We start from the raw sequence: 22,032 nt of genomic DNA, 5'->3' as shown, positions 1-22,032 counted from the left end.
GACTTTTGGATTAAGTTCAATTCGAAGGAATACACTTCCTTATGTCCATACGGAGGTGAAAACCACAGGAGGATCATAAGATGTGAGCTCAAAGAATGGTCCTCTATCCCATACGGAGGTGAAAACCACACAAGGGAGTAGTTTCTAATTCACTTAAACATGATAAGAGCGGGGTTTTAGCTCATGACATGAATGTAGTGCATAGTGGGTGAGGAAAAGCATAACAAAAATAATATACAACCTATTATTCTATTTTAATGACTCAAAATTAAATTTGTATACATGAAAACAAAAAGTCAGTAAAATAATAATAATAATTAAAACAAATTTATTATTTATTGCAAAGATAAATAATTAAGAAATTGGTGGTTAGACTCTCATTTTTTAAGAGAAAACTCCCCAGCGGAGTCGACAACCTGTCGAGATGTTTCTCTACCCTGGCGACGGAGAGTGCAAATAGTATACCCCAAATGGTGTAACTAGTCTCGAAAAAGTAAGTGTTTATCCTCCTTGAATAAAATGAAACACCAAGTTGTAGAGTCGCCACCAATCTTTTAATTCGGTGAGATTGGTCACCAAAATGTCATATTATTTTAATAAAAATTCCTAAGAATAATATTAAAATAATACAACTCGAGTCTGCTTACCAGAAAAATGAGTTCGGGAGTCGGTTACGTATGGGGAAGGATTAACACCCCCATACTGCCCAAAATTAGTACCGGTATTTATTAATTAGTGTCTTTGCAATAAATTATAAATTTTTATTTAAAGCTTAATATAAATAAATAAAAAAATCTATTATTAATTATAATATAAAATTATATTATAATCATATTAATTATGTATGATAATAATCCTAATATATATAACTATTATCACATAATGTATATTAGAAAATAAATATTAATGTTAATTAATACGAAATAATCCTAAAATTATATACAAGTTGTGTAATTTATCCTAAATTATTAATATGGGATTAACATATAAATTTATTAATATTTAGGGACTAAATGCATAATTTTACCTTAACATACTTATATATATAATAGTGACTAAAATACAAATTTTAAAAACATAAAAACAAAATTAAAATATATGAAAAACCTGATTTTGGGACCAAAATGGAATGTTTACAAAGCTGGAGTGATCGCGCGTATAGTTTACCCATACTAAAATTACAAAGATACCCTCCCCAAAACGACGTCACATGAGGGAGGGTATAAATGCATAATAACCGGCCCTAAGGCCTTCACTCTTCTCATTTCTCCCTTCTTCCTCTCTCTCTAAACCGAGAGAACCTCTTGGTTCTCTCTAGCTTCCTCGCTTGAGGAAGACCGATCACTGATCGACCGTCCTATTTCGCTGATTTCCGCCGCCACCGGCCACCACACACAGTAGCCAGAATTTACAAAAACTTCCCAAATCGTAGATCAAAATACCTTCTATCCAAAACCACACTCATTTTTCTCTAAAACCTGACCAAAAGCAATTGATCTAGGATTTTACCTTCGATGAAATGGAGTTTCCAATGACATTTGGGCTTTGGTGATGGTAAGTTTCCTCACTCTCTTCTCTCGACTTTTTGTTACTATTGTGGATCGTTGTGATAGCCTTCTATTTGCTCTCTATTTCTTATGGTTATTCCCTTTTCTTGCTCTCTCTCTGTCTATCTTGCTGGATCGATCGAGTCCTTTTATAGGGCTCGGTGGTGTATTCTTTGGACTGGTCACAAGGGTGCCCTTCAGTGAGTCACCGGAGCTACGGTGGTGACTCACCCTAGGGTTGCAACTTGTACGGCTGGTTTGCATCTTCTAGAGAATTCTGGAGTGCTCTGGTGATATCTGGAGAGGCGGCAACGGCGTGGCAACCTTTGGTTGGAGCTATGGTGGCGGTAAGATGATAACCCTAGGGTTTTTAGGGTTTTTGTTGGGCTGATATGGACCCTTGATCTGCATTGAGATTAAACGGTGGAGAGCTGTGCGACGTTGGAATATTCGGTGAAAACCCTAACTACTGATGGGTATCTCACACGGGCCTACTAACATTGTTGGGCCTGGATGAGTTTGGGCTTGCATCTGACTCATGCTCGGGCTTGGTTGTAGTCGGGCATGTGTGCCTTGTAATCGGATTGTCCTCTCGTAAATGGGCATGTGTGCCTCACTTTGTAACCGGGCTTCGGGCTTTATAAATAATACAATATAATAATATATTAATACATATATGATATATATATTAATACAACACTCGGACGAAAACTAGTGTCAACATGTAGTTGCTTCAGTCCAATACCCCAGTTATCAGAAACTTTGGCTTGATGATGGGTGATACAAGGCAAACCCTTCAGTTGAGTGGGAATATCCGATGTTGTGTGATATCGAGATTTCTTCTCGATGGTCTACCTGATGCTATGTGATACCAGGAGATCATCCAGCAATTTAGAGGGACCATATCGACACTATGTGATACTTGTACCCCCTCTCACTAGGCTAGTGTCTGATGCTTTAAGATACTAGATACTAGCATAGCAGAGCCAATGTTGCATTCAGATAATGCACCACAGAGTCAGTGTTTCATTCAGGACATGCATAGTGGTGTTATAGTCGCTTTTAGATAAGGTGTGCAATCATTAAGGTTAGGACCCCCTTTTAGTGGTGTGCTCATGGCGAGGCCCTCAGCAGAGGACTAAAGGAAGTGTGAGACTCATACTTTAGTGATAGAACAGTAAAGCCTTAATTAGGTAGCACTTGATCAAGATCATGTATGTGCCTATTGCTTAGTACATAATCTTTAGCACACTTATGTTTATGAAACTCTTAATGATGCTCTAGATTAGCGATTATAATGTTGGGCTTTGTAAGCTCAGCCTTCAGATATTTTTCGTGGGCAGGTTGGTAGCTTGAACAGTTCGTGGAGTATCATCACAGTAGAACTTCTAGCATCTCCGATATAGTACTGTACTGTAGCATAGTGGGCATATGTATTCATAGAACTTTACTCATGTATTCAGTTTTTTAAACTCTGTGTCTGTATTATTTTGGTTTTAAAACATGTGTCACAGAGCTCCAGTTTTGTAAAATGTTTTATGCCAATTAAATGTTATTTAACTATGATACCATTCAATATGTTTGAAAAGAAAATGAACAAGTTAAGAAAAATCAGAGGTTGCCTCGGGCTCAGTGGGGTACTTTAGACCCAATCGGGTTTAGAGTGTTACAACCAAACTCCACCAACTGGCTGGACGGGTGAAACCAGGAACCATAGTTTTTCTTGTACAACAACTATATAAGGATCATATAATAGTTTATGCACATTTGGTCGGTTCAACCTATGGTATGTTTTTTTTAGCTGCACTCTATTATCTTTCCTAATTGCAAGATGAAGATGGAAATGCATTATTCTTCTGTATTTACAGGTAGAGCAACTTGTGTCAAATTAGATTCAGATGCAAAGTACTTGAAAGTGGGATCAATGGATCATAACGTAAGCATATTTGACCACTGGTCATACAATTTTGCGTTTGGGCTTCTAAGAAATGGGATACTACAAGAGGAGAGGGATTACAATGGAATTATTGTATGATTTGGACTTTTATTGTAATTTGAAAATTTCATGGTTGCTATTATATTTTGTAAAAAGTATGCGTCATTATTATAATTTGTGAGATATTGTCATTTGTTGTAATTTATAAAAGATTTATTCTTTGTTGTAATATTAAAAGATTTGTCTTTTATAGTAATTTACAAAAGATTTGTCTTTTATCATAATTTATAAAAGTTTAGTGTTTTTAATGTTTTTGTGATGATATTATTTTTTAATATAACATATTTTTAAAAAAATTTAATAACGAATTGTGATGATATTATTTTCTTTATTTATATAATAAAATTATTATATTATTGATGACGATATAAATAATTTAATGACAGTTTTATATTATTTGATGGCATAATTAAATTTCATTAAATACAAAATATAATATTATATTATTTATTAACATCACCGTACGATTAACAATAGGTGATGAAAATACATATATCGTCACCTTTGACACTTAATGATACATTTAGGATGACATTTGTCGTGACATCAATTTTAACGTCACGAAAGACAAATGGTGACATAAATGCAAGTTTTAATGATAATATTTTAAACATAGAAAATAAATAAATTTGTGGTAGTGTGAGCTATGGCTATAAACAATATAATCATAATAGTAAAAGGTTTTGTTTTGTTCCATGCCTTGCTTGTACTAGGGGCGATGCTTCCTTCATTGCTTGTACGAGGGGGAATGCTCTGTTCATTCCTAAAGAAATTATGGGGATCTACGACTGTCTTCACGTCCACCAATCTCTCAAAATTCACATCGAAATAACTCTCCCCATAAACTTTACCTTCTTTGTAACTCCAATTCCTGCTAATCCCAATTTCAAGATCCCTATAGTTCAAATAAGCACTCCTTGGATTCCTTGACACAAAGCCAGTCATGTAACCATGAAGTTTCTTCACCAAGTCTTTGTTCCTTTCGTCAGCCTCCATGCCTGCCTCTTTCCAGTTTATCGAATACTGTATCTTGAACAGATTCCCGGATCGATGCGGGAACGGTGTTTCTGTGGCGTTGATCTCATTCATTCTCCCTCCATATGGATTGAAAACCAACCCTGGCTCTCCTAGTTCAATCATCTTCTCCCAAAGCCATTGCAGCCCTTGTTTTGGTATCGGGGTCTTGACATAATCCGACTTCCTCTTCATGAACTTGACATGGTAAGAATCTCTATTTAGCAACACATTAGGCGAAGCTCCCTTGTCGAAACTAGCCCACCATAGAGCCGATTCGATCCAACTCATCTCGAAGCAATCCTGTTTTCCAAGACCCAATTCAGGGAAATCCTTGGCCAACAAAGAAACAACATCATTAGCAGGCCCTAAATACAGTGCATAGATCGAGATTCTTATGGTCTTTTGCTTGTTTAATGTAACCGGCTGCACAAGCATCCTCATGAACAAACCATCATCTGTTGTTGGAGCAATGGTTTGCCACTTATAAACAACGTCAGTTGCGTTCTGTTCCAAGGTTCTTTCAACTCTAAAAACCGTCATGGTTTCGGGTACACCAACGAGCTGGATTTTGAAAGCTAAAAGCACCCCGAAACTAGCTCCGCCACCGCCTCTGATGGCCCAGAAAAGATCCTCCCCCATAGATTTTCTATCGAGAATCTTACCGTCAACATCAACTATCTTAGCATCCACCACATGGTCCACCGATAAACCATGTTTTCTCACCATGTTACCATACCCAGCTCCACTTATATGACCACCAACACCAACGGTAGGACAAACCCCCGCAGGAAAACCATGGACTTTGCTGTTCTCCCATATGTTATAATAAAGTTCCCCGAGGGTCGCACCGGCCTGAATCCAAGCCGACCGATCCTTCATGTCGATCGATATTGAACGAAGATTAAACATGTCGAGGACAAAAAAGGGTTGGTCGGATACATAGGAGATACCCTCAAAATCATGGCCTCCGCTTCGGATTCTGAGATGAAACCCGATGTTCTTGGAGCATATGACGGCTGCGGAGACATGGGATTCGGTCAGAGGCGTGACGATGAGGATGGGTTTAGGTGTGGAAGTAGTGTTGAAACGAGCGTTACGAATATAGTGTTGTAAAACAGGTTCATAGGATGAACTGGAGTGAGAGTAAACTGTGTTAGAGATACTATTATCTGATGGAGTGGAATGGTTTTTTAGGCATTGGAGAAAGGATTCATAGACTGAATCGGCGGCTGCACACGGCAAACATACGGTGGTGAAGACGATGATTGAAACAACAGTAGTTAACGATGTCGACAGTGGCGGCATTGCTCGTAGTCGGCGTGGGATATGGTTTGCTTTCTATTTCGTTCATCGAGAAGGGGGTTTAAGATGGAGGTGGCAAATGGGCAATAGGACAACGTGGCATCTTAAATGCGGCGAAAGTAGCATAGTGTAGACCGACACAGGGCAGAATGTGGAGTGTGCTTATTCGTTAAGGCAGGAGACGGTCCACCCAAGAAAAAGGAGCTGTAATAGATGGACATAAACCGACTACAAAATATTTTTTAATTTTTTTATCTTATAAGTTTTATCTCAATTATAATTATATTTTTATTGTAAAAATGATGAATCCGACCCTTATTCGCGAAAAAGATGTAAAACAAAAACCAGAAAACAAGGCAACATATAGTTTTACAAATTGGTTCTGTAGTAGAAGTTACAAATAATCAAGAGTCACGGTTTATGTGTATATGCTCAAGCAGCTGCTATCTAAATAAAAACAGATTTCTATTCTGCCATGACAATCTTCCAGGATCCAAGGCATGGTATGCTTTGTTCATATCTAAAGAAGTTACCTGGATCAACCTTACTTTTCACTTGAACCAATCTATCAAAATTGCCTTTGAAATACTTTCTTCCCCATATAACAGCCTCCGAGTAGCTTGCATTGCCATTTTCATTGATCCCTATGTCCACATCTCTGTAGTTCAGATATGAACTCCTAGGAGATTTCGACACATAAGGTGTCATATAATTGTAAAGCCTTCGTATCTGATCTTAACTCCGGTTCAATGCCTCGTCGCCTTCGTCTTTCCAGGTGACCGAGTATTGGATTTTGTATATGTTCCCTGCTCTATGAGGAAACGGGGTATCGGACTCTTTGAATGTCACTCATTTTCCCACCATAAGGATTCAATGTCAATGCAGGTCTTTTGAGTTCAATCATTTTCTTCCAAATTTCTCCTTCGAAATCGGTTCCTGCACGTAATCCGATTTCTTCTTCAGGTACTTTTCTTGTTGAGGTTGTCTCTGAAGCAACACTTCCATGGATGTTCCAATGGGATAATTAGACCAAAACAGTATCGATTTGATCCAGCTCGTTTCAACACAATTCTCAGGCAATAAACCCAATGCCGGGAGATTTTCATTCACGACTGAAGTCAGTTCTTTAGCATTACCAAGAAACAATCCAATGAACTTAGCTTTAATGGACTGCAAACGCTTTTTATTCACAGGTAACAGAACAACTCTAATGAACAAATTTTCATCTATCTTATCAGCTATATATTGCCATTGATGAACTATATCAGTTGCACCTTGCTCTAATGTCTTCTCAATTCTAAAAACAGTAACAATTTCAGGGACAGAAACTAACTTGATTTTCCAATGAAAGTATAACTCCAAAGCTAGCTCCACCACCTCCTCTGATAGCCCAAAAAAGATCCTCCCCCATTGATTCTCGATCCAAAACATTGCCACCGACATCAACCAGTTTCGCATCGACAACATTATCGACAGACAACCCATGTTTCCTCATCATGTTACCATATCCGCCGCCGCTAAAATGACCACCAACACCTACTGTCGGACAAACACCGGCGCGAAAACTTTGGATCTTGTTTTTTGACCGATTGCATAGAAGAGTTCACCCAAAGTGGCACCTGAATCAACCCAAGCGAACCCATCCTAGCCAGGGTTTTGCAGCAAATGATGGAAGAAACTTTAAAATACTTTATATTTAGGCACTAAATTTTAGTGTGTATCATTTTGGTCTCTCAAACAATAATTTACTCCTATAGCCGTCGTTTTCAAAAAATCATTGTTTTTCATCGATCGTCATTTGTAACAAGATTGATACTAAAACATTCACATTTCATTTCTCTTTTTTCTTTTTGAATTGATTTTTCATGAAACACACTTAAACACGATGAAAATTTATCTAAAGATTTTATGTTCTAATACTCTGATCTCCTTCAGTGGTCTTCCAATAAAATTAGTTTTAGAAATATTAATAAGAATTACTTTTCCAAATAATTTTGAAATGATATTATTTCTCAAAATAGATTTGAAATATTTTTGTTAAAAATTCGACTTCGACTGAAATTAAATTGCATACATTTTTTCTTAAAAAATTGCCTTTTAGTTTAGACCTCAAAGGTGACTTAGACCTATGATTGAATCATCATTGTCTAAACTTGCATCCATAATTAAATTCCCCATGATGCATAAAAAAATTTAACTACCACCGTAGTTGAATTTGCTTCATGATGACAAAATTATGATCTTAGATACTATATTAAAAAAATCCAAATTCTAACATAATCGAATTATTCCTTTAAAAAAATTATTATTTTATTTTAAAATTAGATAACCGATGAAGTTTAACGGATAATCAACTAAACTTAATAGATTTAACTCGAGTCAACTATCTATTTTTAATTTTGAATCAATTCAGAAATAATATATTTAATATATAAATATTAATACAAACTTCTAAATTTAATCGTTGATGACGTTATAATTTATTTTATTAATAAATAAACAAACAATAAACAAATAATTGCAACCGGTTGTTAATATGTTCTCCGACGAGAATATAAATTTATAGACTAGATTTTACCAACGGTATGCATTAAACCAAGTAGTGTTATCTTTACTGAAATAAATCCCATCTGCCCTCACCGACCACATGCAAGAGTTATGGTACTCCAAGCACTTTTTTTCCGTCTCTTTTGGCCTCAAAAGCATCAAAAGACATACTCTTGTAAGTTGTAACCCACCCACTGCGAATTGCAAAGGAAAATAATCGGCCGGAAAAAATTGATCTTGGTGTCCCACGTGTAATCTTGCCCCTTCATCATCGGTCTGTCGCCGATGTCCCTCTTCTTGGACTTGTAATGTAGGAACAAATTCTGGTTGGGTGGTGAATTAAGTAAAGGCAAATCGTTCGTGACATGAATATAATAATTCATGAACCAATCACTCTCTGCAAATGGAAGGAGGGAAAATGCTAGCAGCAATGGGAGGGTAATACTTTTGAGATTGCCCATGCTGCTTGTCATATGTTATGTGATCACCATATAAGATTTTCTAGTATTTATATTTTGTTTTTGAATCATATATGGGTTTTTTTTTTATAAAAATGATATCTAATAAATTTTGGGTTTGAATTAGTTAAAAAAAATCAAGAATTGTCATAATTTTTCGAATCAAAATTAGCTAATAATATTAATTAAAAAATCACTTTTTTTTATGATTCAAGAAGATCAATCCAAGGAGAAGATGCATTAAGATTGCTTAAAATCTTAAAAGAATATCATTCTTACAATGCAAGTAATCAGATTATTTTATTATTATAAAAGGATTCATAGATAACATCATCTATATTGCTAATGAAATGAACAAAAATTATATATTTTAAATACATAAAATATAAATATAATCCTAATTTATCAAAGAAGAAACCTTAAAACTCTAATAAAATTCATTTTTTAATAAGGTTTTGGGACTGATATATCTTATTCTCTAGTTTGCAATGCAAATAAAAGTAGGACACATCGGATTAGGAAAATGAAATTGATGATTAGGCAAATAGTTGGTGATGCGGATGTGGTATTCTTTGAACATCGTCGCTCCAAGTGCGCCCATCTATTAGAAAAGAGAGAAAACACCAGCAGCAGCATTGCCAAGACAAAGGTTTTGATATATAAAGTAGTAGGCTTACATTCTTTATCTTTCTTGATTATTATATGCATAAAAACATGGAATACTATTTTATATGTATAATTAACTATTATTACTTTTTAGAATTTTTTTTTAAAAATATTTTAGTACTAAATTTTAAAATATTTCAATTCTAATATTGAATTTTGATTTTAGCTTTAATGTAGGCATTGGGTTGTTAAATTGCTAAGGGTGTTATGATGTGGCGATTTTCTTTCTCGTAAACTTTAGTTTATGCCATTAAATTTTAAAATGATTTATTTTTAGACATTCCACTTTAATTTATGTATATATTAAAATATTCATATATTCAAATTCATTCAATTAAAAGTTTGAGCTTAGTGTTGAAAATAGAAATAGTTTGTATGTATATATGCCATGTTTCATTTTTTTTTCTTAGGATACATATGAAAGAAATAGTCTTAAAATAGTATTATTTCTCGAAAAAAAAAAAACTTTTGTTAAGAATTTAATTTTGATTCGATTCAAATTTTATACTTTTTTTCTTTCTTAAAAGTTCCCTTAGTAGGATCTCACAGGTGTGATTGAAGCTCATGATTGAGTTATTATTATCTAAACTCGATTATTTTTGTAGTTAAAATCTCGCTTATCAGTTGGGAACAGTTTGAAAAACGTTCTTCATCAGGGAACCTATTTGTCTAGCCCAATGAATTAGGGTTCACACTTTAGCATTAGTGCCGCACGCTCAGGAACCATCAGATCAGGGGGTAAATGAATGACCCAGGTCGTAGGAAATCTAAGGTTTTAAAACCCTAAAAAATAATGTCATACACGCAGCTGCTTTAGCAACCGTTGGATCCAAGCCCTTGATCCAATGGTTCATAATCCACCAAAGAACGGAAAAGGTCACCAGACGATCAATTAACGGGGTGTGAGAACCACACGCCGGGAAATTTCCTCAAACGCGTAACACACATCGAACATCACAAGAAATTGGAAAGATTTATTTCCCAAAACATCAATCGAAGCAAATTCGAACCAAAATAGTGCAAATCAGAGCCGAATCAAATCCCAAACAAAAATGGAATCGAAGTCAACAAGGAGATGGCATCAAATCGGCATGCATTGCAATAAAACCGAAAAATAAAAACGAATCAAAGAAAGGGGAAACGATTTCTATCAAATCCCACTAGTTTTAGGATTACATCTCGACGAACTTATGGAAAAACGCTCCCCACTCAAGCTATAAATCTTGTAAAGAATCAAAGAGGGAGTCATTTGTTTTGGGAGAATGAAATTCGAAACATACAAAAAAATAGAGAAAGAAAGGAAGCTTAGCTTCGCACTTGCTTAGAGGACGAACGGTAGATGGAGAAGCCAATTTTCGCGTAAAATCGAAAAGGCATCATTAGAAACGATAAAGCTGAAACCTTGATCCATAGATCTACACAAATCGGGGTATTATTTGTGATTTTGGGTCTTAAAATCGGGACCAGGGGATTAAGGAGCTTCGAGTGGTGTGGATTTTGGAATTTCGGCCACCGTGGTCGTGGTCGGAGCTAGAGAAAAATTTTAGCCTTTTCTTTTGAGAGCATGGTTGAAAATGAAAAAAAAGAAGGGGGAACTTTGGATTTTTATAGGAGGGACGCGAGTGTAATTATTAGATTCTTAAATCATTTTTCTGTTCCTGTAACTTTGATATGAAATTCATTTTGGTCACTATTTTTATAATTTTATCCATGTAATTTCAGCTTACAACCAGTTTGGCCTTTTTCCTTTATGATTTATCTATTTATTTATTTAATATATATTTGTTTGTTTTGTAAATTAAAGCATGCCTATTAGATTAATTTTTTTATGAAGTATGCTTGTTTGATTATATATTGAAACACGATTATTTAATTCATTAACTTGTTTTATTTTTAAGCATGATTAATTAATTTGACAAATAGTTCGAACATGATTAACCCATGACTAATTTATTTGAAATTAATTGTTTGCATGACATTTTTATTTTTGTATGCATGATGACCTCATCCCCATTACTCTACTGTTTTACATAATAAATAAAAGGTAATGCCCATTTAATTTAAATTATCAAAGCAAATTATCCTAACTCACTTGGGTAGTTTAATTCGATAATTTAAAGTGAACGAGCACCCTCCAGTGAAACAAATAAAAAATGCCCACTTTTAAAATCAATTAAGAGGGTAGAAAGGGAAATGTACCCATATTTAGACTTATCGAAAATGAGCCTTTTGACCCTATTCATAGGTATAGATTCGACACATCTAAATATGCGAACATTCTCTATCTTTCTTAAAGACTCGATAATCTATAAATAATTTTTTGTAGCATAAATTTAGGTAAATAAATACCATGAGTGGGATATTTCTTGTTTTCTTCTGAATATAGGGAATCATCATTCTACCTTATATTAGGTGGTGGTTCTTTTTTGGTTCAAAACGTTGAAATGACAATTAAAATTTTCGAGGTAGAGATTAGTGATTCATCGATTTAATTGGAAATGAAAGGGATACCATTCTTCCTCATATAAGGTGGTTAACTTTCCCTAGTTATATGCACGAATCATTAAATCTTCTCTGTTGAATTTTAAATATTATAGTAGTTATTTAACTAAGAAGGGAATCATTAATTAAATTAACAATTTTAATCCATAACTTCCATTGCAAAGACAATAAATAATCCAAATAGGTACCGATTTTTGGGCATTGTTTAGGTGCTAACCCTTCCCCACACATAATCGAATCCTGAGCCTATTTTTCTAGAAAGTAGACCAAAAAAGTTATTTTAATAAATTTTAAAATTAAAATTTTATTAAAATGAAAAAACTTTGGGTGATCCAATCACACCTAAACAATGATTGGTGGCAACTCCATCGATTAACATTTTTATTTTAAAACATAATTTTCAGTCGAAATGAACCCCTAAATTAATCCTTCAATTTCTCGGGACGTTGCAACACTCGATTTATTTGCCTCATCTTTGGTTTGTGATGGAATACTTGTGCAAAATCTCGCTACCTTTAATGGTAAATGAGACGTTAACTCGTTATCTTCTCTTGTTACCTCAATGGAAATGGCTCATATTCTTAATATCTAAGCCCCTTATCCAACTGATAAGATGATTATGTTATGTGGCATTGATTGGATACTAATGTTTTTAGTGTCATATTAGCTTATTGAAACTTATTAGAAAACTGTTGGAATATTTTAGGCTTGATCGATCAAGTGAAAATTGCCAAAAGAGGGGTGAATTGGCCTTTAAATCTTTGGTGTGGAAGCAATAAATGATAAGAATTAGACACAATATTTATAGTGGTTTGACTTTCTCAACCAAAGTCTACATACACTACCTTAGTACCACACTAAGGATTTTCTAACAAATTCACTAATTTTATTCTTAACTTTCAAGGATAAGGTGCAACCTTTACAACTCACTAGTTTTTCCGAAGGCTAAGCTAGAACCTCTCCCGTCTTTTACAAGGTTTGATTTGGGTAAACAATAATACCTCTTTAATTAGGTGTTTACAAGAATTAAACTCACAAAGAATGAATTAAAAAGATATACAATAAGCTCAATACACTTATGTACAAGAGAAAGTGAATGAAATATGAATGAAAACTCTGTTATCTTAATCTCTAAGTTTGGATAGTTGTAGTCACCTTCTTCAAGTGTCTTTGGAGTGTTTTTCACTACAAGAAAATATACCTCTAATGACACACGAACAATGACACATGGTAATTTATGACTTGCAAAAAATGTGTGTCATAAAAAATGTCATGTTTCTTAAAATCTGAATGATTTATGACTTACAATAATGTGTGTCATATTTAATAGTCATAATCCAAAAAATTTAGCAAACACACGGAGTACACTTTTAATTGTGTGTCATCTCTAAAAGTCATCTTTTAATTTTCCCCCATTATTTTCATCCTTTCCCGCTTCTAGTCCTGGCCTCCTCGATAATCAGTTCACGCACGCATGCTTCCCCCTTTTTCTCTTTGCATCAGTCCACTGGTTTCGCCATTCACCACAACGCAGACGAAGGGAGTCAAAATTCAAGGGTTTCCACAGGTATTCCTCGTTCTCTATTCCACCATTCAATTTGGGTTTGTTCCAGTTTCGATTGAGTTTTTTAGATTTTATGAATGGGTCATAACCCTTGAACATTGTTCTATACCCAAAATCAATTTGGGTAGAAATTGTCTAATGGATAGGTCCGATTCTACAACCATCTTTAATACTTCTAGACGAGATTTCATGTATGATGGAGAATACAAAAAGTGTTTGTGGTGAAATAGAGAAACCCGCTTTGATAACTTACCCGGATGTAACTCTCAAATGTATTTATTCATATCTTGTTTATTTTTATTGCAAATTTAGGGTTTTGTTAATTTCTATTTTATTTGATTTAATGGGTTTGATGCTTTTACTTCATATATGTTGAAATTGAATCGAGATTTGTTGCTTCTGTAATTTTCTATTATTTGATTAATCGCTACTGATTTGTTCAGTTCATAGGTTCTTTAAGTGGGTTATTTCAGTTTTTATACTTCAGTGGACTCTTGTGCTATTTCTTGAACTCTTTTTGCTTTTTGGGTTTTGATGGATTATGTATTTTGGTTCCAAAATGTTGAATTTTGATTATCTTTTGATATATGTTTTTTATGCTTGTTGAAATGTTTACAGACATAACTTGTTTCCAAAGCCTATTCGTTTACCCCACTGCCGATTATTTGTTGCTTAAAAACTTTTGCATTTACCACGTTGATGCTATATTCCTGTGAATTACTTATGTTATATTCCTGTGAATTTGTATGTAAAACCATTTCTATGTTGCAACGGGAGAAACAATGTGTGTTTGTTAATGTTCATTTTAACTGAAACTCAAAGTGGTGTGTTATCTTCGATGGTTGACATGATTTTCCATAATATGAGCAACAAACCAAGCAACTCTTACTTTCTTTTCCACTAGTGCCATAGTGTTAGGCATATGTGAAGACATGGAGTTTGCTTTTCCAGTTATCTGGTCTTCTTTATTGTCTACCAAGCAATCATGAAACTTAAACTTCTACGGAATTCTAACTTTTGGGTATGGTTAATTTACTAGTGAATTAGGGTTTATAAAGAATCATTGGGTGAATTAGAGAAGGTGGAATTCCAATTAATTTACTAGATTTTATGAATATATTTCCTTACTTTGTACTCGGTAATTTGGGGTAAACATTTTGTTATTCATATCTTACATAAATATTTCATCAATCATCAGTTATAAAGTTGTAGTTTTGCTAATAATTTATTGTTAGAGTATGCCCAAAGACCAATCATATGATGATTGTAATAATATATTTATTTACCGATTTTATTGAATAAAGGCATTGCCACTATTATTTTTAGTTATGTGTCTGTGTTTAACATAAACTGAAGATAATAAAGTCCATAATAACATTATTAAAAGATCCATAGTCAAGTATTATTATGGGCATGGACAATAATAATATGCTTAAGACTAACATGGTATTGATTGATGACAAGGAGTTGTCATTGACATAGAGATGTCAGAATTGATACATGATTATATTGTTAGAGAACAATGTATTGGATTGACCCATCGTGAGCATATGTCTTGGATTATTATGTAACAGTCATAACATTGCTCATGGTGATGACTATATGTATGATCGTCATACTTGAGATCAATGTCATCCCAACATTTATTGTTGTATGTTTTGATACAGTTAAACATGCTCCGTAACTGGTTGCACTATAAAGACTGTTATTGAATATATTTCGATATATGTAGTGGGGAATATATGGTTAAGATAGGATTTGTCATTCCTACATAATAGGAAATATATCACATGCCACTTGATTGAGTGAGACTAGAAATGCATGGCCATGCTCAATAAGTTGATATGTGATATCATATTCGTTAATTATAGACTACTCTAGATATCAAGAAACAATATATGGGCTATACAAGTGTGACTATTCTAAGACTTGTGCCTATTCTAGATATTAATGACAAAGGATGTAATACATAAAAGAGTTAATCATGAAAATGATATGTCGAATCATAATTTCTTGTAACTTAGGTGACAATGATATATTGCTAGATGTCACTCATTGTATGTAATATTAAAATTGTTCTAATAATTACTACTAACGTTATAAGAACCTACAGGGTCACACCCTATGATTGAAATGAGCAAAAATGTACAATTTATTGTATGTTACAAAAATATATCTAAAGTTATGATGTGTATATTTGATATACATATGATTTTAATTATCCCGAATATAGTAAGTAAGCATTAAAAGAATGTAATTTAGATTACAACTCTTTTTATTGGTATATATATAATTCGAAATAATAAAATAAGTTTTTAAATAAACATTAAAGATTATAATTCAGATTATAAGTCTTTAATGTATATTTAATTGAATTAATTAAATATACATTTTATTGTTAATTTCAAATAACTTTGGAAACCCTAAGATATTAGGGTAATAGATATAAAAGGGTGTGTTAGGTTTAACAGCCGTTTAAAAACACACACACACACATAAACCTTCAGCCATTTTTCTCTCAAAACAGTTTTTGGGAAAACAAATATTGCTCTCAATCGGGTCAACTGAGTAGAGGCCAAGACGTGATTTCGTGGAGGCTTACGATTCGAACAGATCTACACCACCGGTATTCACTGATGTTCTTATTGTTTTTCAAGGAACCCGCCGTAAGTATTCGTATCCCTTCCTCCCGATTTCGGTTTTACGTACTTGGATCGCTGGTGAGACCGTCGAGTTTTGTTTCCGCTGCACCATGGGCTGCGCCGACGGTCCCAATAGTGGTGTTAGAGCCACTTGTACGGTCCGAATTCGGGTTAAATTCTTGGATGATGCGATATGTATGAGATGCATGTTCTAGTTTTATCTATTTCGGTACATATGCTGATATCATTGTTCGAATCGATAACCACAACGATTAATATGTTAATTTGTTAATATGTTTTTTCAATCGATTTGTTGCTGCAAGGATTTTACGAAATCCATATGTCAATCATTGACATGATGATCTGTGGGAGTGCGATAGCAGCTCGCGTTTGGCAGTGGAACAAAGGTTGTTCCGATGCAGAAAACCTTCGGGATTGAAAATCCGAAAAGCCCCTTGACCCCTCATCAGCAGTACAAATTGAAGGCCCATATTAATTTTTTTAACAAAGGCATAAGAACATGTATATATATATATATATATGATATGTTTATTTTGCACGGTGTTTGACATGCATGGTTATAACCCTTATTGACTTTATAATGGTTTAATGTGAAATACGGTCTGCGACCTGTGCCTTTCTATATCTCTGTTGTATTTCTCTTTTCATCTTACTCTCTCGTATGTAAAACGAGTTTCTTTTAAAATTGTAAACCTATGAAGATTCACAAGGAGTAGAAGAATGGCGAGAATATACCTAGAGATCATTCTTAGGCTTTAAGGTTCTTGGTTCTCCCATTGGCTTAGGATGAGCCACCTTAGTCATTATTTTGGGCTATAACCATTGCATCTTATTTATTGCTATATTTGTTATGTATGTAATGCATCAAATGATAAAATAAGAATGAATATTGATGAGATCAATAAGGGCCTAATCTTAAAACTAACAATGATGAGATAATTACGCAAATCCCTCTTTATAATCTAAGTTAACTTAACCGTCCAATATTTACCCCCGTTAAGGCTTCGATCGATATTGCTTAGGCTTTGCCAAAGCATTGGCACATAAATCTATCTTGGTTAAATACGAAGAATAAGCAAGTGATATTCACCGGTTGAAATATTGGTAATAACTTAGCTAGGTTATTCTAATAGGATTAGAAACCTAAAGGTTAAATATATTTGGATAAGTCATGAGATGACTTGAACAAAAGTTGTTCACCAAAATGAGGAGTTACATGAGATGTAACTAGTAAAGTGTTACTTACCTAAATAATCATTATCCTAAAAGAAAAGCCAAAGCTGATTTAGAAAATTGATGTATTATGGATCCTCACCCACTAGAAAAATTTTCATTGAATTTTTTCCAAAATTAAAACAGAGAGGGTTTTTAATTTTGAATAAAATAGTGAGAGTAATTTGTAAATAAAGTCCTATTTATAAATTTTAATTCGATAAATTTACTTACTTTAATATTTCCATTGTTGTAGATTTAATGGCAAACAACACTTTATCACTGCGATCACTCATTGAGAAGGATAAACTTAATGGCATAAACTTCCTTGATTGTTTTCGTAATTTGAGAATTGTTCTCAAATAGGAAAGGAATGAATATTTCATTGAGGAACCTGTTCTTGATGAGCTGACAAAGATAAATTCAAGAAACATATGGATGATATGTTAGATGTTGGATGTCTAATGCTTGCCACCATGACTCCTAAGCTTCAGAAGCAACATGAGGACATGGTTGCATTTGAGATCATTCAAAATCTCAAAGAAATATATGAAGGGAAAGCACATCAAGAGAGATATGAGACCTCTAAATCTCTATTTCAATGCAAAATGGCAGAGGGAACTCCTGTAGAAGCTCATGTCATCAAGATGATGAGCTACATCCAACGTTGGAAAAGCTGGAATTTCCTCTCAAAGATGAATTGGCTACCGATGTTATCCTACAATCATTGCCAGATAGCTTTAGCCAATTTGTCCTTAATTTCAACATGATTGAAAATTAACAAGACTTTGCCATAGTTACTTGGCATGTTATGAACTACTGAAAGTAACATGAAAAAGGTTGGACCTAATCCCATTCTAATGGTCCACAAGGACAAAGGAAAGGGAAAGAAAAATGTAATGGCAAAGTCTAAGGGAAATGGTAAGACCAAACCAAAAGGAAAAAATGCATTAAAACCCAAAGGGGGAGTTAGCAAGGAAGGAAAATGTTTCTATTGCGATAAGACCGGACACTGGAAGAGAAACTGCCCTGTTTACCTTGAAGAGGTCAAGAAGGCAAAAACAAATGGAACATTTGTTTCAGGTATTTATGTTATTGATGTGAATTTTCCAACATCTATTTCTTAGGTATTAGATATCGATTGTGGTTCTCGTATTTGTACTTCTGTACAGGGACTGCAAAAAAGAGAGAAGGAATCTGGCTAAAGGAGATGTAGACCTGCGAGTGAGAAATTGAGCAAGAGTTGCTGCATTAGCTATAGGGACATGTTTTATCTTTGCCTAGTGGACTTGATTTAAATTTTGAGGATTGTTATTATGTGCCTAGTTTGACTAAGAACATTATTTATATTTCTTGTTTGGACAAGATTGGTTTTGAGATTATTATTAAGAATGATTATTGTTCTTTTTATCTCGATAGTGCTTTTTATGGTTTGACACATTTGGTTAATGGTCTCTATATTTGGATCAAGAAAACACCATTTATAACATAAATACTAAGAGATCAAAAACAAATGACTCGAATCAAATTTATCTTTGGCATTGTCATTTAGGCTATATAAGTGAAAAACGCATATCAAAACTCCATAAAGATGGATTCTTAGATTCATTTGTTTTCGAACAATATGATATATGCGAATCTTGCTTGTTGGGAAAAATGACTAAAGCTCCTTTTAATAGTAAAGGTGAGTGAGCAAGTGATTTATTGGGGTTAATACATAGTGATGTATGTGGACCAATGAATACACAAGCCAGAGGTGGATTCCATTACTTCATTACTTTCACCGATGACTTCAGTCGGTATAGGTATATTTATCTTATGCGCCATAAATTTGAAGCCTTTGAAAAGTTTAAGGAATTTAAAAATGAAGTAAAAAATCAACTAGGAAAGAGTATTAAGGCTCTTCGATCAGATTGAGGTGGAGAATACTTAAGCATAGAGTTTGATGAACTCCTAAAAGAATATGGTATTGTCTCACAACTTACACCACTTGGTACACCACAGTGGAATGGAGTTTCTGAAAGAAGAAATTGAATACTGTTAGACATGGTTCAATCGATGATGAGTCATAGTGATCTTCTGACTTCTTTTTGGGGACATGCACTTGAAACAGTCGCTTTCACACTAAATCATGTTCTATCTAAATCGGTTCAAAAGCCACCATACGAGATATGGACTGGGAAACGTCCTAGTATGTCTTTTATGAAGATTTGGGGTTGTGAAGCTTATGTAAAACATCAGATGTCTACAAAGCTCGAAATTAAATCTCATAAGTGTATATTTGTTGGATATCCTAAAGAAACTAAGGGATACTATTACTTCAACCCTAACGAGAACAAAGTGTTTGTTGCTCGAACAGGAGTTTTTCTCGAAAGAGAGTTTCTCTCAAAGAAAGGGAATGGTAGAAATATTGAACTTGGAGAAGTTCAAGAACAACAAATAAATGAACCTGAAGTTGAGCATGTTTCACAAGCTATTGAGGAGCATTCAACAGATTTAGAAACACAACCATGCATAGATCCACAAGAGAACGCCGTGCACCTGAGAGATTTGGATTTCTCGTTACGACACATGGAGATGTTCTTCTTGTGGATCAAGATGAGCCTAGGACTTATCAAGAGGCAGTGTCTAGCCCAGACTCTGAGAAATGTCTTGAAGCCATGAGATCTGAGATGGATTCCATGTCAATAAACCAGGTATGGACTTTGGTTGAACCACCTGAAGGGGTCAAACCTATAGGGTGTAAATGGGTTTTCAAGAAGAAAACCGGCATGGATGGTAATGTACAAACATACAAGGGGCGATTAGTCACTAAAGGTTTTTGACAAGTTCATGGTGTAGACTATGACGAAACATTCTCCCCTATAGCTATGTTTAAGTCCATATGGATCTTGCTCGTAATAGTTATATTCCATGATTATGAAATCTGGCAAATGGACGTCAAAATCGCTTTCCTTAATGGAAAACTTGAAGAGGATATATATGTGACACAACCAGAAGGTTTTGTCATTCCAGGAAATGCTGGAAAGGTTTGTAAGCTATAGAGGTCCATTTATGGACTAAAGCAAACTTCTCGAAGCTGGAATATTCGTTTCAATAATGCAATCAAATAGTTTGGTTTTATAAGAAATGAAGACGAGCCTTGTGTTTATAAGAAGGCTAGTGGGAGAATTGTTTCTTTCCTAATCTTGTATGTAGACGACATTCTCATCATAGGAAATGATATACCTACTTTACAGTCTGTTAAGACTTGGTCATGTAGTTGTTTTTATATGAAAGATTTGGGTGAGGTAACATATATCTTAGGAGATCTACAGAGATAGATCAAGACGACTTCTAGATTTGAGTCAAAGTACAAATATATATAAAGTGCTGAAAAGGTTCAGTATGGAATAATCCAAGAAAAGATTTTTGCCTATGAGACATGACATTTCTCTTTCGAAGGAAATGTATCCTTCAACTCCACAAGAAAGAGAACGGATGAATAAGATTCCATATGCTTCGGCTATTGGTTCTATCATGTATGCCATGATATGTACTCGACCAGGTGTATTGTATGCTTTAAGCATGATAAGTCGGTATCAAGCGAATCCTGGTGAAAATCATTGGGTTGTTGTTAAAAATATCCTTAAGTACTTAAGAAGAACTAAGGATAAATTTCTTGTCTATGGGGGGGGGAGGAAGAGCTTAGTATAAAAGGTTATACTGATGCCAGCTTCCAAACTGACAAGGATGACTCATGATCGTAATCAGGTTTTTTTGTTTTGTCTTAATGGAGGTGCTGTGAGTTGGAAAAGTTTGAAACAAGACACATTAGTTGATTCTACAATAGATATGGAATACATTGCAGCCAATGAACTAGCAAAAGAGGCTGTTTAGATCAAGAAGTTAATATTGGAATTAGGGGTTGTTCCCAGCATATCAGATACTCTAGAACTCCGTTGTGACAATAATGGAGCCATTACACAAGCAAAGGAACCCAGATCTCATCAATGATCCAAACATATTCTTAGGCGCTTTTATCTCATTCGATAGATCATAGATCGAGGAGATGTGGAAATATGCAGAGTACACATGGATGAAAACATTGATGATCCCTTGACGAAGCCTCTTACACAGCAGAGGCATGATTGTCACACTGAGTCACTCAGTATTAGATATGTGAGTGATTGGCTTAGTGCTGGGAGATTGTTAGAGTATGCCCAAACCAATCATGATGATTGTAATAATATATTATTCACTGATTTTATGAATAAAGGCATTGCCACTATTATTTTCAATTACGTGTCTGTGTTTAATATAAACTGAAAGATAATAAAGTCTATATAATAACATTATTAAAAGATCCATAGTCAAGTATTATTATGGGCATGGACAATAATAATATGCTTAAGACTAACATGATATTGATTGATGACAATGAGTTGTCATTGACATAGAGATGTCAGAATTGACACATGCTTATATTGTTAGAGAACAATGTATTGGATTGACCCATCATGAGCATATGTCTTGGATTATTATGTAACGGTCATAACATTGCTCATGGTGATGACTA

At 34.4% G+C, this 22,032-nt stretch overlaps 1 protein-coding gene and 1 pseudogene across 1 annotated transcript; both read right to left on the bottom strand.

Annotated features, from left to right (window-relative positions):
* Positions 1–4,149: 4,149 nt before the first annotated feature.
* LOC120170689 (berberine bridge enzyme-like 21) lies at positions 4,150–5,865 on the bottom strand. Its single transcript, XM_039178595.1, has one exon. The coding sequence runs from the start codon at positions 5,863–5,865 to the stop codon at positions 4,150–4,152; it is 1,716 nt and encodes a 571-aa protein (XP_039034526.1).
* A 415-nt stretch (positions 5,866–6,280) lies between these two features.
* On the bottom strand, positions 6,281–8,882 carry LOC120170687 (annotated as a pseudogene).
* Between the last annotated feature and the right edge of the window lie 13,150 nt (positions 8,883–22,032).

This window comes from Hibiscus syriacus, unplaced genomic scaffold, assembly GCF_006381635.1.
Source record: "Hibiscus syriacus cultivar Baekdansim isolate YM2019G1 unplaced genomic scaffold, ASM638163v2 tig00111783_pilon, whole genome shotgun sequence".
Lineage (NCBI taxonomy): Eukaryota > Viridiplantae > Streptophyta > Magnoliopsida > Malvales > Malvaceae > Hibiscus > Hibiscus syriacus.
Note: the sequence above shows the minus strand (reverse complement) of the source record. Positions and strands in the feature narration are given on the sequence as shown.